The 15,546-nt window shown below is 36.9% G+C and overlaps 2 protein-coding genes across 3 annotated transcripts; both read right to left on the bottom strand.

Moving 5' to 3' along the window:
• Window positions 1–705: 705 nt before the first annotated feature.
• LOC115429471 (GTPase IMAP family member 9-like) lies at window positions 706–4,350 on the bottom strand. 2 transcript variants are annotated; one of them, XM_030148949.1, is made up of 3 exons: window positions 4,209–4,350; window positions 3,926–4,045; window positions 706–2,029 (listed from the first exon to the last, which is right to left on the bottom strand). In XM_030148949.1, the coding sequence occupies exons 2-3, from the start codon at window positions 4,017–4,019 to the stop codon at window positions 1,134–1,136; spliced, it is 990 nt and encodes a 329-aa protein (XP_030004809.1). In that variant the 5' UTR covers window positions 4,020–4,045; window positions 4,209–4,350; the 3' UTR covers window positions 706–1,133. The 2 variants fall into 2 exon arrangements, with proteins under 2 accessions (XP_030004809.1, XP_030004818.1); XM_030148958.1 differs by having other exon boundaries at window positions 706–2,031; window positions 3,946–4,045.
• A 7,081-nt stretch (window positions 4,351–11,431) lies between these two features.
• rasd2b (RASD family member 2b) lies at window positions 11,432–13,136 on the bottom strand. The gene is made up of 2 exons (XM_030139611.1): window positions 12,464–13,136; window positions 11,432–12,168 (listed from the first exon to the last, which is right to left on the bottom strand). Exons 1-2 carry the CDS (start codon window positions 13,086–13,088, stop codon window positions 11,624–11,626), a joined length of 1,170 nt encoding a protein of 389 aa, XP_029995471.1. The 5' UTR covers window positions 13,089–13,136; the 3' UTR covers window positions 11,432–11,623.
• Between the last annotated feature and the right edge of the window lie 2,410 nt (window positions 13,137–15,546).

The raw sequence follows: 15,546 nt of genomic DNA, 5'->3' as shown, positions 1-15,546 counted from the left end.
TAGATTTTCCCTCAGTTGCTCTTTAAAGTCATTTGAAAAAACTTGGAGACCTCTCTTAAATTATAATGAAACCTTAACATCTCTGCTTGATTGTGACGACTGAGCCCCCCCCCCCCCCCCCCCCCTTTGTTTTTGTTTTTTTTTTTAGTTGTTTGTTTTTATTTTAGCTATACTTTTTTTGTTAATTAGAATTTGCTGTAACTATTCTGTACTGATTACTTGTCAATATTGGATTTACATTAAGGATTGTCTTCTGTTGGGTAGGGTGGGATTGTGGGAGGGATAAAAGAAAAATGAAAGAATGGAAGTCCTTTTTATCACATTGTATTGTCATGTCATGCCTGTGAAATTACTTCCAATAAAGTAAGCTAATAAAAAATAAATAAATATTCCATTGTTGCCATTACACGATTATATTGCAAATATCCTAATGTTGATATTACACATACCCTTCTGTCACTATTGCGTGGTCAGAAGGGTCTTAACATTATGTGCATGGATGAAAGTAGATTAATAAGCAATAAATATAATGACAGTAATAATACAATAATACTACATTCAACTTACAACTATATTATTTTACCATAATTATCATTTGCTTTTAAATTTCTGCTTCAAAACCCTATGATTTCCTGATTTAAGTGGTGCATGGGATTCAACTTTTGCAGTTACTCAAAATGATATAAAACACACACACGTCACTTCTTTATGTCAACATTTTGTTTATTAGAACTTTTGAAAAACACACATGGATGCCTGATTTTTTTAGACATTGCAAAGCTGGAAAATACAGGAAAACTGCTAAATAATAATGACAGGGGAATGACCAAACTGGTCAGCCAAACTGAATCGGAAAACTGTCATTGCTCTGAATATTTACACCAGAGTCATACGTGTCCTGACTGGCTCGACACAAAAAAACAACCAAAAAAAAAAAAAAAAGGAAAAAAAAAGGCAAGAATACAACTTTAGAAAAAGTAAACAATGCGCATCATTCCTTTTTGTTTGACTGCAGTAAAGTTGCAACATTTTGTGTCAATAGTTTTAACAAGTTTTTCTTTTAAAGGTTCTTGTACTGACATATCTTAGTCTTAGCCGTATCCTTATGTTCAATGTTACCATGATGATTTCAGCTATGTCAACAGGCAATCATATCCTTCAGTGATGCCGAGTGCAGCACCGAGTGTCATTAAACTATATGAAGCAAAATATGCCCCTGCACCAAAAAGCCCGATAGAACCAACAGCTGCAGCTTTACACCAGTTAGCCTTTCTCTCCTGTTCTTCAATCCTTTCCATCTTCCTCCGTATTTCCTCTTTCTTTCTCTCCTGTTCTCTGATTCTTCTTTCCTCCTCCTTCTTCATCCGCATTTCCTCTTCCATTCTCTTTTTTATGCTCTCCTCAAGTTTCTTTTGTGCTGTCTCATACATCTCACTGGTGTAGGGGTTTCCTCCATTCTCCTCCACCATCTCCTCTATCTTCTCTAGAAGTTCTTCAACCTGGAGTCTGTTCTGCCTCTTGCTGTTGTTGATGAGTGAATGGTATCTTCCTCCACACTTGTTTTTCAGTCTGCGGAGGTCTTCACTCTCACTGATAAAGTTTTCCACAGATTTTCCCCCCAGAAGGTCAGCGTGTGTGAAGAGGAGTATGATATACATATCTGCATCTGCACCAAAATTCTTCTGGATCCAGTCCACAGCTGCCTTCTCCTCTTGAGTGAATCTGGCCTTCAGACTAATCACTAGTAGAAAAGCATGCGGTCCAGGAAGCGACAGGTCAACACACTCCTCGATCGCCTTCTTCACATGCTCTTCTGTTTTGTTAGTGTCGAAGAGCCCTGGGCTGTCGATGACTGAAATGACCCTGCCATCTTCTTCAACCTCCTCTCTCTGACAGGTCCCGGTCACAGATTCAGGTGAAATGTCTGTGTTAAAGGCTTTTCGCCCCAGGATGGTGTTTCCTGAAGCACTCTTTCCTGATCCAGTTTTTCCAACCAGAATAAGTCTGAGATCTCTAGGCTCAGTAGATCCTGTGGACAATTAAAATAAAGCAGATTATATTAATGAACACTTACAGGAGGTGTATTTTTGTTGTTCAATCTTTAAATATTTCCCGGTGTTTTAGAGAAAATAAGTTGTGTCAGGCACAACAAACCCTGTCCCTCGCACATATTGTAGCATATTTCAGTATTGATCCAGCTGATTTTTTTTTTTTTTAATTTATTGAAAATATAAAGGTACACAAAACATAAAAATATTGAACAAACATCAAGATGTCAAAAGAAAAAAGCATCTAAATAAATAAATTAAAATAATGCAAAGATTTAGAAACACAAAGAAGAATGGACAAATAATAATAATAAAAACTTAAAATATACAGATCTAAGAAAAATAAAAAAAATAAATACATCAGGGAGTAAGTTCAGTCCATTTTAAAGAATTCTTTATAAACTGCCAGGGTGTTAGTGCTTATTTTTGTTAAAGATAAATGCCATTGATTTAATATATTTTTCAAATTCCATCAGAAAGACTTTAAAATTTGGGCGTGTTTTGGTATATTTCTTTTTATCGATCCAGCTGATGTCAATGTCTATACATGTGCTGATGTCAGCATATCAATTGCTAAGTGTGCCAATGTGCCAAGTGTGAAGTAAATTTAAAAAAAAAAAAAGATGTTTATGTAGACATTTGAAATTTTGCTCATTATATGTAAATCGAAGCAAAAAGATTTTAAAAATTCATAAAAAATTTGAACTTTGACCTACTTTCCCTAAAATGTAATCAGATCTATTCTGAGTCACTGGCAATCTATAAACCCAATTTGGTATGAATTCAACCAATAGTTTTACCAATATGGTAAAAATACAGACCAATCATGTTAGGGCGTAACACCTGTTCCAATACTGACACCAGGTTTTCAGGTTGACACCAGGTTTTTTGTCTCCCATGTTAACAAAAAAAAATTACATTAAGCACTACCATACACATTTTTATTATTTTTTTTCATCTGATCTGCCTTTTAATATTTCAAGCAGTTTCCTATCATAAAACTACATAAAACTATTTGCCAATATACAGTTTTTATATATTTATTTTTCATATATTCAACCTTTATTTAAACCAATTAAGCCAATTAAGAACCAGTTCTCATTTATAATGAGAACCTGGCCAAGAGGCAGCATTACAGGCAGCATAAAACAGTAAAGACAAAATAAAACAAAGAAACAGGTTACAAAATTACACAAAAGCCATAATAGTTCTAAAAGAGAGTATTAATTATATTTACAATGATATCTTTTTAAATAAAGAGTAGTTATTAACAGTTACAGTATATAAACAGATAATATTATTTTCACTTCTTTCCTCTTATGTCTCAGCATCCTGGCACTTCAACATTCAAACCAATTTTAGAGCTTAAATATAAACCTAGTTTATAAAACTTAAAGATGTTAAACAAATGCTATTGGCAAACATGTAGAATAGCCATACATGCTGTGCAGCACTGTATGCATTGATGCTGATGAGATTCAGTCATTCAGTCATTGAACCTGTAATCATATTTCCTCACTTTCAGTGTTATCTGAGTAACTTAAATCAGTGCAAGAAAAGTAGGAAAGTTTGATGATCTGCATTTTGTTTTCCCTTTTCTAACTGACATGGTTGACACTGAGGTTGGAACCTAAGAGGTTCTTATGTGATATTGATACCACTCTGTAAAATTATACACAGTCACCTATAAAGTTGGAATAATTTGGTTTTCAGACACATTTCTCTTTTTAGTCTTATTCATAAATCACAAGAAATCACATTATCACGATCATTTCATGAAAAATATTACATTCCAACTTTATGGACAATAGTGTAAATATTGACATGGATGTACGGTGCCTTTTCCATTGTTTTTGGTTCTTTTTCATATTACCTACCTTTGAATTGATTTATGCATTGAGCCGATTGACCAAACATTGTGATCAGCAGAAGCACAATGCAGCCTGCGATCCAAACTTTGTCCTGTAACATCTCTGCAAATGTGATCTGTCAAAAACCTTTAAACAGAGAGAAAAACAAAAGTACAATCACCAACTTATCAAAGCAGGAAGGTATAAAAACAGAATATACATTTAAAAATAATATTAGTCTGAAAGTGTTTCCATAACATGGACAGGTGGTCATAGATAAGATATGATTTCAGCTGTTTATTGTCCTTACCTGTGAAAGTGTCTCTGGATCTGTGTGGTGAATCAGCAGGATGACAAATGCTTTTGTCGCTCAAGAAACAGAGAACATCTGACCCTTGAATAACACTGGTTAAAGCAGCAGTCAGAGTAAAGTTTCTGGTTTTGTTTCTCTGGAATGGAAACCCAAAATTGTCAGTGAGATCATGTTCTGGTAAAAGATGAAGGGGTCATCTAGTGGTGAGTGGAGGAATGACTCCAAAGTTGTATATTGCTGTATTCTCTACTGTTGTACAAGGCCTGGTAACTAACTCATTAGTTTGGCTGAGCTGTTCTCTAATGTTTCATTTTTTCCTCCTTTTTCTGTATCTGATATGTAATAGTTGGTCTGTTTCTGTGACTTTACATCAAAGCACCACATACCTACAGTGACTCCTAATGTTTGCATCTGCACTTTTGACTCATAAAGTGTTTTGATTACATCTTTTTATTGTAAAAGAAATCATTGTAAAATTTACCTATTACCTTCTAAAGAGTTCGCTCATTTTCATTCTTAGTAAAAATGCCAAAATATAGATTATTCTTTAAAAATTCATGGGACAGAATGTGAATCTGTCTGTTTTCCTGTAATGAATTGCTTGTTTCTTGTTTTTAAAGACTTTACACTGTTTTTGACCCAAAATTAAAAGGAATATGTAATTTTACACTGTTAAATATCCATGTATATTTGTAAATATTTCTATAGGTGAGGTTTTAATTTTTTGTGTATGGCCTTTTGACCTGCAGTGACACCATATGCTGGCCGTTTTACATGTGGACACCCTCTGCAGGCCATTATCTTTACGCCCAGTTGGCAAGTTCCTATTGATCAGATCCTTCTATATAGGAACCTACAGTTTTCCAGGCTCCTGTTTGACTTCCTGATGAAGGCTTGAAGCCAAAACGTGTCAAAGTGTTTTTTTAGCTCTAGATATGACCATGCCATGGTAACAAAGGCATTTTAATGTTTAAAGAAAGTGCCTTGGAGTTTTCTTCCAGTTTGGTACAAATTATTCTTTATCATGTATGTCTACAGGTACATCCTTTTGGAGCCACACATTTTTTAACAGCAGAGTTAAATATAGGTAAAGTGAACCTTTTAGCAATGATTTGACTGAATATCAAAACAAATTCAGTCATAGGCATGCTGCATGGCAGTATTAAAAAAAAAAAAAAAATCTAAATTAAGCAAATGTGTTCCTGTGAATTCAATGAAGATACAAAAAGAGGTTCCTCCTGTGTAATTAAACCACTTAAAAATACTCTTAACTTGATTATCATTCATTAACTACTTTGTATCTGAGCAAATGAGCATTATAAGGACACATTTTTGGTAATGTAGAAGAAGTAATATGTTTTGGAAAACCTATATCTTAACTATACATTAAAGCTTCTTCTTCTTCTTCTTCTTCTTCTTCTTCTTCTTCTTCTTCTTCTTCTTCTTCTTCTTCTTCTTCTTCTTCTTCTTCTTCTTCTTCTTCTTCTTCTTCTTCTTCTTCTTCTTCTTCTTCTTCTTCTTCGCCACACAGAACTTCTCTCTCAAAATACTGTGACCATTTTATTGAGGTCAAAGAAAAATATCAAAAATAATAAAAACTGAAAGAAGTAACTGTGAGAGGGATTTGAATAACCTAATTTGGGAATACTTTTGCTCAGTCTATGACTGTGACATGGAAATCCCCATTATGGTGAGAAGATAAAAACAAACCAGTCAGATTCAGACTCATGTTACACTACTTTAAATTAAACAACTCACAAGGAACCTTTCTGGCATTTTTACCCTCCTAATGTGCACATTTGACTGTTTTTAAGCACTGTGTTTTGATTTTAAACATGTCCTATACTTCAATGAACCTAGAAGTCAGTTTCAGTGTCACTTTGTTATCTCTGAGCTCTTTAGTTTCAGATGAAGAACTGCAAACACCCACAGGCTTGGAGGAGACAATTCAACCAGGAGAGGGAGTCATCCACTTGTAGCAGGTGCCTATGGGCCTCTATAATGTACACTGTGTATTCAGTCATCTACAGACACATGGATGTGGGTGTTTTTCCTCTCCATTTTCTTCTGTCATCTAATTGCGTGACTACCTGGTGGCCTTCCACCTTTATCTACGTGATGTGATCTTTGTTGTTCAACTCTGAAATAGTGACTGATTGGACTGTTAACAAACACACCTCTCTGTACAGCAGGTGTAGACAAGAACATTTCCACCACATGTTAGACATTTTCAGGACATGATATGATGAGGCTTGACAGCAGTAGTAGCTAGGTTATATGCTTTGGTCTTAATTGCAACGTGTATTCAACATGTGAAAGATGCATGTGAAAGATATTTGTAGAAGCAGGGAAGGTAACATGATGTAGAGGTGGGTCTTAGATTTATGAAGTACAGAATGTCCATGTGTCTGCATTATAAACCGAGTACATGGTGGATATGCACATGTAGTTTGAAGAAAACAGTAGGCACTAACAGAAAAAATAGGAGTTGAATCTGAAACAAAATACAAGATATTAAATATATGCTAATAATTTTGGTTTAATTAGAGTGTAATTTCACAAAATGAGAAATTTTGTATTTTCATTGCAGTGTAAGTCACTTTAGAATGAGCCACAGATGGGTCAAGTTTGCATTCACAACGTCCACTATGTGTCTCCACCCACTCAGAATGGACCATCCATCCATCCATCCATCCATCCGTATATCCGTATATCCATACATCCATCCATCCGTATATCCATACATCCATCCATACATGCAAACATCCATACATCCACCACAGGTGAGAGTAGGAATGTAGATCAACCAGTAAATTGAGAGCTTTTCAAATATTCAAGATTCAAAGCTTTTTTTTTTGTATTGTCATTTCAGTAAGCATACAGAGAACTGGGTTACCATTTTTCTCTCACTTTGCTATTAAAAGCCATGATTTTTTTAAAAAATTATTAAAAAAAAGAGGTAAAAATAGAATAAGAATAGGAGAATACAAGATAGAAATGAAACCTATTTACAAGAGCATTGGTAGTGCAATACAATACCGGCTATGAAGTGAGGAAGTGCATGATGGAACAAAATATCAGTGGCAATAATAGCAGTAGATATGACAATAACAGCAACAGATACTACAATAATGCGTTGTGTAATAATGTATAAAAGATGCAACTGATGTAAGAAAAATCCCAGATTGTGAGCCTACAGAGTCTTGTAAACAGTCGAGATAGAATCCTTGTTGATGTTAAAGGCTGCTGCTTACCAACTCTTTGAAATGGTAAATGTCATAGAGCACTATATAAAAAAGTAAGTAGGTTGTCAGTGGAACCTTTTGAATCAAACTGTCCATCGGGAAAAATTGTGTTGAATCAACTGATTCAGCAGGTGAGTGTAATACAGAACTGTCAATCAATGCCTTTTATTTGACCATAGATCTTATTAAAGGGGGAAACATTTAAAGAGAGATCACCAGACAAATAAGGGTCAAAATAAAACAGATGAGACCAGAATGACTCGTGGAAAAGCAGACCTCAAGCAGACTCCTTGTCTGGGTCTGCTTGAGGTTTCTGCTGTTAAAGGGAAGTTTTTCCTCGCCACCGTCACCAGTCACAAGTGTTTGCTCCTGGAGGATTCTGTTGGGTTTCTGTAAATTGGCTTAGAGTCTGGTTTTGACCAACTCTATATGTAAAGTGTCATGAGATAACTTTTGTTTTGATTTGGTGCTATATAAATAAAATTAGATTGATTTGACCGATTGATAGAAAAGACATTTAATATAATTCTATAGGAGCCAAGGTTTTTTGAGCCAACTCCAGTGGCCATTGGTACCAGCACAATTTTAAGATATCATTTCTACATTGCCTTCATTTTAGACATTTATATACAGGGTGGGGAAGCAAAATTTACAATATTTTGAGGCAGGGATTGAAAGACAGTGTATGACCAATTAGTTTATTGAAAGTCATGAGAATTTATTTGCCACAAGAAAATTTACATAATAGAAAATGTTTTTATTCTATGTGTCCTCCTTCTTTCTCAATAACTGCCTTCACACGCTTCCTGAAACTTGTGCAAGTGTTCCTCAAATATGCGGGTGACAACTTCTCCCATTCTTCTTTAACAGTATCTTCCAGACTTTCTCGTAATAGCTTTGCTCATAGTCATTCTCTTCTTTACATTATAAACAGTCTTTATGGACACTCCAACTATTTTTGAAATCTCCTTTGGTGTGACGAGTGCATTCAGCAAATCACACACTCTTTGACGTTTGCTTTCCTGATTACTCATATGGGCAAAAGTTTCTGAAAAGGTATGGATAATAGTGTTAGGTATGATTATGACATAAATATATGTTTGGTTTCAAAACAATTGACGTAGTGCCTGCTGAGAAAAAACAACTAAATATTCATTGTAAATTTTGCTTCCCCACCCTGTAGAGAAAAACCTTCATGTCAGCTCCTGAAAATGGTCTTAATTGAATAATACTCCTTTGGAAATGATAAAGAACACACAGTCCATTGTTTCCATTTGGAGTGATGAATAAGACTTAAATATATGGTTCACTTAAATATAATAGTATAGATTCTTTTGGGAATTGATTTTAAATATGTGCCTCATTTATAGAAATCTTAAATCAGTAAAGTACAGGTCAATAAAAGCCTCTGTATAACAGGAATGACCCATTTAGAAAAATAAACACATTAATTATAACCTGTAATGAGCATTCAGTTGATTTGAAGATGAGACGAGAAACTGTTTTCTTACACCAACTACAACTGACTAAAAAACAATAGTATATAAATAGCCACTGTGGTGAGATAAATCCTATTAAATCATGTGTTTATTTCAGAACAACAAAGCAAAGCCATAGAAGGATCTGGTTTTGACCCTGGGACTTGCACTTTCTCTGTAAAGCAGCAGCAGTTGTCCCTGTAAAGGCCAGAAGTACATAAACAACATCACGTTTCACCATTCCAAGGGTATGTGTGTGTTTTATGTAAATGTGTGTCATACAAACAGGAGGACACAACAATAGGAACATATGAATCCTCCTCACGTGTAAATATACAGTGCAGAGGCAGGAACATCTGTTCTGTACCTTGGTGTGTGATTATGTGTGTCAGTCCTAGAAATGATGGCCATAACAACAAAGACAAAGTGTCGCTGCACGTGCAGTAGAGTTCTTTAGGTCAGACAGAACTAACCACGGCTGCAATGTGAACATCCCAGCACGCGTCAGATTGTAGAAAGGTAAAGGACAGACTGGCTTAATGCGGAGATTTTAAAAAAATGATATATTACACATTGTGACAGAAAACATCATCCACCTCCATGACTATCAAACAGAGCTCAGTTAAATAATACAAATAAGGAATCAGCATAAATAACTGCATGAAAATAAGGTTGAATGGACTTTTTTTTTTTTTTAACTATCTGCTCATTATCGTAATTACTATTTTTTTGATCTGTTATTTGCATCTTTCTTTGGCAAAGATGAAAATAAAATGTTAGTCTCAAAAGTTTCAGTCACACAGATAATAATGAGCGCTTCTTGTACAAATCCAAACATGTTGGGACATTGTATAAAATGTAAATAAAACACAATGCAATGATTCGCAAATCTCATCACCTGTATTATATTCACAATCAAACACAGAATACATATCAAATGATATAACTTACAAAACAAGGTAAATGAATTTGATGGCAGCAAAATGTCTCCAAAAAGCTGAAAAATAAGCATTACCAAAAGGAAACACTGTTCGGTTTTCAGATGAATCAAAATGTGAAATTGGTTTGGAAACTATGGAAACTGCATCCTCTGGACTAAAGAGAAGAGGGACCATCCACCTTATTTTCAGCATTCAGTTCACAGGCCTGTATTAGTCCCTATTTAACAGGTAGCTTGTACATTTGGAAAGGTACCATCACTGTTGAAAAATATATACAAAACTTAGAGCAGCATATGCCCTCATCCAAACAATCTTTTACAGAGAAGACTTTGTATATTTAAGTTAATGTTAAATACTGAATCTAATGCAACATCATGGTTTTGTAATCGAGGAGTCCAGATCTCTCCTGGACCCACAAGTCCAGCAAGTGGTCTTATTTGGAACTGTTTTATTATGTGGTCTCTAAATCTCTTCTTATCCTCTCTAACCTTTCTCTGTGGCTTTTCAGGCATCATGAGTCACAGAATCATACTGCATGTCTTTACAAGAGCACCCAGCTCAAGCTCCAGTAAAAGAAAACAATTAAACATATCTAGCTTTCAATAAAATATACAGATATGATCACTGGAGTAGCAAATAGTGCAATTTTCATGACTAATTTACAAAGAAATTTTGGAAAAATTATTTTGTCATCTTATTCAGGTGATGATTTATGGAAGGTGCTATTGAGCAATTTAACACAGCACTAAGATGTAGTATTATCTCTCTTACAGATATGTGTAAAAAAGGGCTACTGGTAACACATCACATGAAGTTTGTTGTGATTGTGAAGGTAAAGCCTGAGTGAAATGTTTCTGATTCTCACAATGAACACAGAGGCAGTACCCATGGAAACACAGCTACAGCAAACAGACCTTCACTTACTGCACTGCAACATGAGTCAGGCTATTCAGCAAAGCTTCACTTCATACACCTACCCTGATCACAGATTCTACTCTTTCTTTCATTTTTAAAGGTGATTTATGAATAGTCTGAAAATGGTGGAAACTAGTCCATAGCTGCACTCTTACCATGAATCTTATTTAATCTGAAAAAGTACAATGAAAATAAGTAAAAACAAACAATAATAATAAAAAAAAAGAAATCAAAGTAATCACTTCTCTTGTAATTTGTCATTTTCTTATGCATAGTTATATCGATAAATCTGTTTTGAAGTAGTACATATTATGTTTTAGTCTTTTCCAGACTAGTCTTTATGCTTTGGATTCAATTCTTTGGAACAAACATTGTCTTGCAAGTTGAAATTCAATGTCAGTGGATAGGGAGTAGACGCCAACTGGAATCCTCTGCTTAAATGTGATTGCTCAGAATGTGTGTGTGCGTCAGCCTGTGGACTCCACTACTCCACACAAACACACTCACACTCACTCATTCAGGCACACAGGAAAAAAGTGGGCGAGGAAAAGAGTTGCCATCTATTAGATTTGTGAATACAGGTTATGCAACGTTCAAATAAACAACTGACTCAACATCTTCCCACTTGAGTTGTGTCACCAGTCAAAACACCTTTGGATTTGTCACATACTGACTGTAACAAGGAGAAAACCACGAGCAATGGAAAAAAAAAAGCTTTTATTTGAAAAACAAATCAGCATGCGTATAATTTCACAACATGATTGCATCAGTAAAATACGCATTGTTGAATTTCCTCTGTAAAACCTTGAATCACTGTGTTTCTCGTTTGCCTCTCACTGAATTTGACATTTTTCTAGAGCTTTGCTGGATTTTGGGGTGGAATGTGGCCCGATGACCTGTCTCAGATCTGTGCTGAAGCTCGGCCGACGGGCCAGTGGGTACAGGGCTCCGCAGGGGTCATCTCGGCCCAACCTCTGGGGCTCCTTTCCCAGCACACGTCCAGACCGCATCGCCTGGTACGAACGGAGGGAGACTTTGCGGTGCTGAGACGGACCGGTTTCAGTCGGAAGCCCGCCTCGCCTGGCCAAAGTTTCGAAGACTGTCTCCAGATTAGTGCTGTCCTTGGCAGATGTTTCAAAGTACGCACAGTCATCCCCCAGAGCTCGGAGCACCTCTGCATGAGACACTTCTCTCTCAGACTCGAGGAGGTCCACTTTGTTTGCGCACACCACCAGGGGGATCTGCGGCTGGGCGCACTCCTCTGGCACAGAGGACTTGGCCAGTTTGGATTTAGCAGTCAGGATCTCCGAGCGCAGGGCGCACACCTCTTCAAAAGAGCTCCGGTCATCCAGGCTGAATACCAGGAGGAAAATGTCTCCTGTGAAAATATGAAAATGAAGATATATCATTAGGATATGCTCTTCCTTATATATGTAATTTTGCAGTTATGTTAAAACACAAAAATAAAAGGACATGATGTTCTAAACGAGTGTTTATTCATCAAGTCTTCAATTTCAATTTCTTGTATGTATGAAAATCACCTTCACTGTAATATCATTCAAGATTTATTAAGGTCACAAAACTTGATCCATAGCATAAGATAAAGCAAAAAAAGTGAGGAAAAAATGCAATAATTCACACAACTCATGAGAAGTAATTGTGCCAATACGCACCAGTGAGGATGGACAGCCGCCGCTTGGCTGGGAAGTCCCTTTCTCTGGACGCATCCAGGATATCAATCTGATACGTCTCCCCTCGGATACGGAACAGTTTCCTGAGGAAATCTTCAGTGGTGGGCTTGTACTCATCCACAAATCCATCCCTAAGGTATCTTCTCAGGATGGAAGTTTTGCCCACCCGTGGCGCACCCAGCACCACCAAGCGCTTACAGTTCTGTGGCTTTGTTGTGTCAACTGGATCTTGACGGTGTCCCAGGCCAATCTCTCGGTGTCTGGACTGACCTTGGAGAACCAGAGCTGCCAGCTGATCCAGGGGGGACCTCTTACAGGGGTGGATGCTGTTGGTAGTGGCCGACTGTCTTACTGCACCCTCTGAGCGCGTCTTCTTCTCCTGTTTCCAATGAGACGTGGCCACTTTCAGCATCCCCAAGCTCGCTTTAATTCCCGAAGAACTCAGGTGCTGAGATGCGTTTTTGTACGCCAATAAGACCTTGGAGGAACCGGCGGAGTGCCCATCCCGATTACCGTGAAACTGGTTCGTATCAAGGGTGGAGCAGTAGAGTTGTCGGACAGGGATGGATGTGGTCCGAGAACCCGGGGAGAAGCTGCTTAGCTCCATCACTAAAGGACGTCTGTGGGCTCAGCAGTGTGGGCAGAGTCTGTGGTCCGCTTTATATGCCACTGAGCCTGTGTTTGGTGCTGATGTCAGCTGTCTTTATATAGACTGTGCTCAGCCCCGTGGATCATCCGCGTCACGCTGATTGGCAAGAACCGTTCAGGACCATGCTTTGGAAAAACCTAACGCATATCCCTCTGTACTTAGTAACATTTGAAGCCGCCACAATTTAGATGACACAGAAAGGCAAAAAGAAAAAATAATAATCTTTGTCTGGACATAAGTTCCATTCTCACTGTGCCTATCTATTCTTACTGTTCATACTGTTCTATCTGATACTGGCTATACTCTGCAAGATTAGTCAAAAGATTCCAAGTTTTTTATGTTTTTTTTTCTGTCAATTACCTAAATGCACATGACAGGCCTACAGAAAACTGACATGCTGTTTTTCTCTCTCACCTTAGCAATAAACGCTATGCAATTAAAAGGAGATCAAAAAGAATAAGAATGGGCTCAAATAGGCTAGTATGATTTTGACCTGTCACCCCAATGAAAATGCATGTAAATCTGATTGAATAAAACCCTAAAACCCGAAGATGATGAGTTTTCCTTAAAAAGAAGTGTGAAGGCGTTGGAGTCTGGAATTAAAAGAGATAGAGGAAAAAAGCATGATTTTACCTCGGTCAGCACTGAGTTATTCCTAATGCAAATATGAAAATATGATAGCCTAAATAGACTGCATTTACAGATACGTTCTTCTTCTTATTATTATTCTGATGGACAGTGCAGGGCAGCACCTGCTGATGGTTCCTCGCATCTGTTTTAGCACACGGGGTGACAGGTCTTTTAAAGCTGTAGCACCGCTTCTTTGGAATGACCTGCCTCTACACTTACAGTCCGTGGACTCTGTAGAGAGTTTTTAAAAAACACCTCAAAACACTCCTGTTCAAGCAGGCTTTTGCATTTCCCAACTGACTCAGGGCTGCTACAAACTGATTGCATTTTATGTATTTATCATATTTTAACTGTATTTTAATTGTATTTTATTGTGTTTTACTGGTATTTTAGTTGCATTTTATTTGTACTGTTTATGTGTACTTTGCACTGTGAAGCACTTTGTGACTCTGTCCGTGAAAAGTGCTCTATAAATAAAATTTACTTACTTACAGTTAACCAACAGCAGTGCAAAACAGCTTATTTATTTATTTATTTATTTATTTATTTATTTATTTATTTTATTCTATTTCATTTTATTTATTTATTTAGTATTTTATCGAAAGACCAAACCAAGAAGGAAGGAAACAAGTAAAGAAAGCTGCTCGTGGTGGTGAAGCGTCCGTTGCCATGGTAACACTACAGCCCTGAACAGACGGAGGGTAGTGGTTTTTTAACAAAAGAAAACCTCACAGAAACGGGGTTTTTGAACTTCTGCGACTTTTTCAACTGTCTGTTTTTTCGACACACCACTCAAAGCGACAGGCGGATTAACAGGGAAATAGTTCCATTAAAATTCAGTGCATCCTAACTTGCTAGCATAGCAGACCGAGGGCTGCATCAGCAAAACGGCGACAGTTTGACGAATACCAACGACCAAATGAGCTGCAGTGGGTTTGAGAAGACGGAGTTAAGGACTCTGAGATATCCAGGTCAGTTACAAGCACCAGACGGTCAACTTTGATGCTTTCTGCTGCTTACAATCCAGATAAATTGGATCAGGGGTGTTAACAGGTGTTGTGCCGAATTCTACTCCCTACCGAAAACTGCTCCCCTCTCTCTAAGTCAGCCATGAAAAGGACAATGTGCATCAACTTCACTTTGTCACAACTTGTAGAGAAATGCTTTTTGGTCACCCTGGCTCATTAATCTTTCTCCTTTCTGACTGTAGGGTATGGAATTAGGAATTATTCAACCTCTTAACACAGTGGTTCCCAACCTTTTTTGACCCCATTTTAGCATCACAAATATCTGGTGACCCCAGACATTCAAAACAGAATTTCTTTGCTAAAATTAATTTGTTTTTGATCATGTAATAGTTTGCTATACTATGTTACAAATAAACGTTAATTTTAGATGACATTTAGTCTATATAATGTATATTATTATGGACGGAGGCAGAAAAGCCAGGTGTAGATTACTGCACAAAGTGAGAATTTGATTTTCCGTGGTCAGGATATGTACAGTCAGTCCAGCTTGGATTTACAAGGCTGACAATGAATACTGAACAAACATTGACTCAAACTATGAATTCTGAAAGAGCTGCAGCATCTGAAACTGACCACAATGAACATTTGAAAGATAAACAGTACCACAGTGCTTCAGTTTCAGCTTCACAGTTTGTCATGTCTTTTATGGATTGGGATTGTCTTGCTCAACTCACCATATATTTTTAGTAGTAGTAAGTTTTTTGTTTGTTTTTTTTTTGTTTTATCAATTACTACAAATTTCAGGCAACCCCATTTGC

This window comes from Sphaeramia orbicularis, chromosome 1 (assembly GCF_902148855.1).
Source record: "Sphaeramia orbicularis chromosome 1, fSphaOr1.1, whole genome shotgun sequence".
NCBI lineage: Eukaryota > Metazoa > Chordata > Actinopteri > Kurtiformes > Apogonidae > Sphaeramia > Sphaeramia orbicularis.
This window is presented reverse-complemented; position numbering and strand designations above follow the sequence as displayed.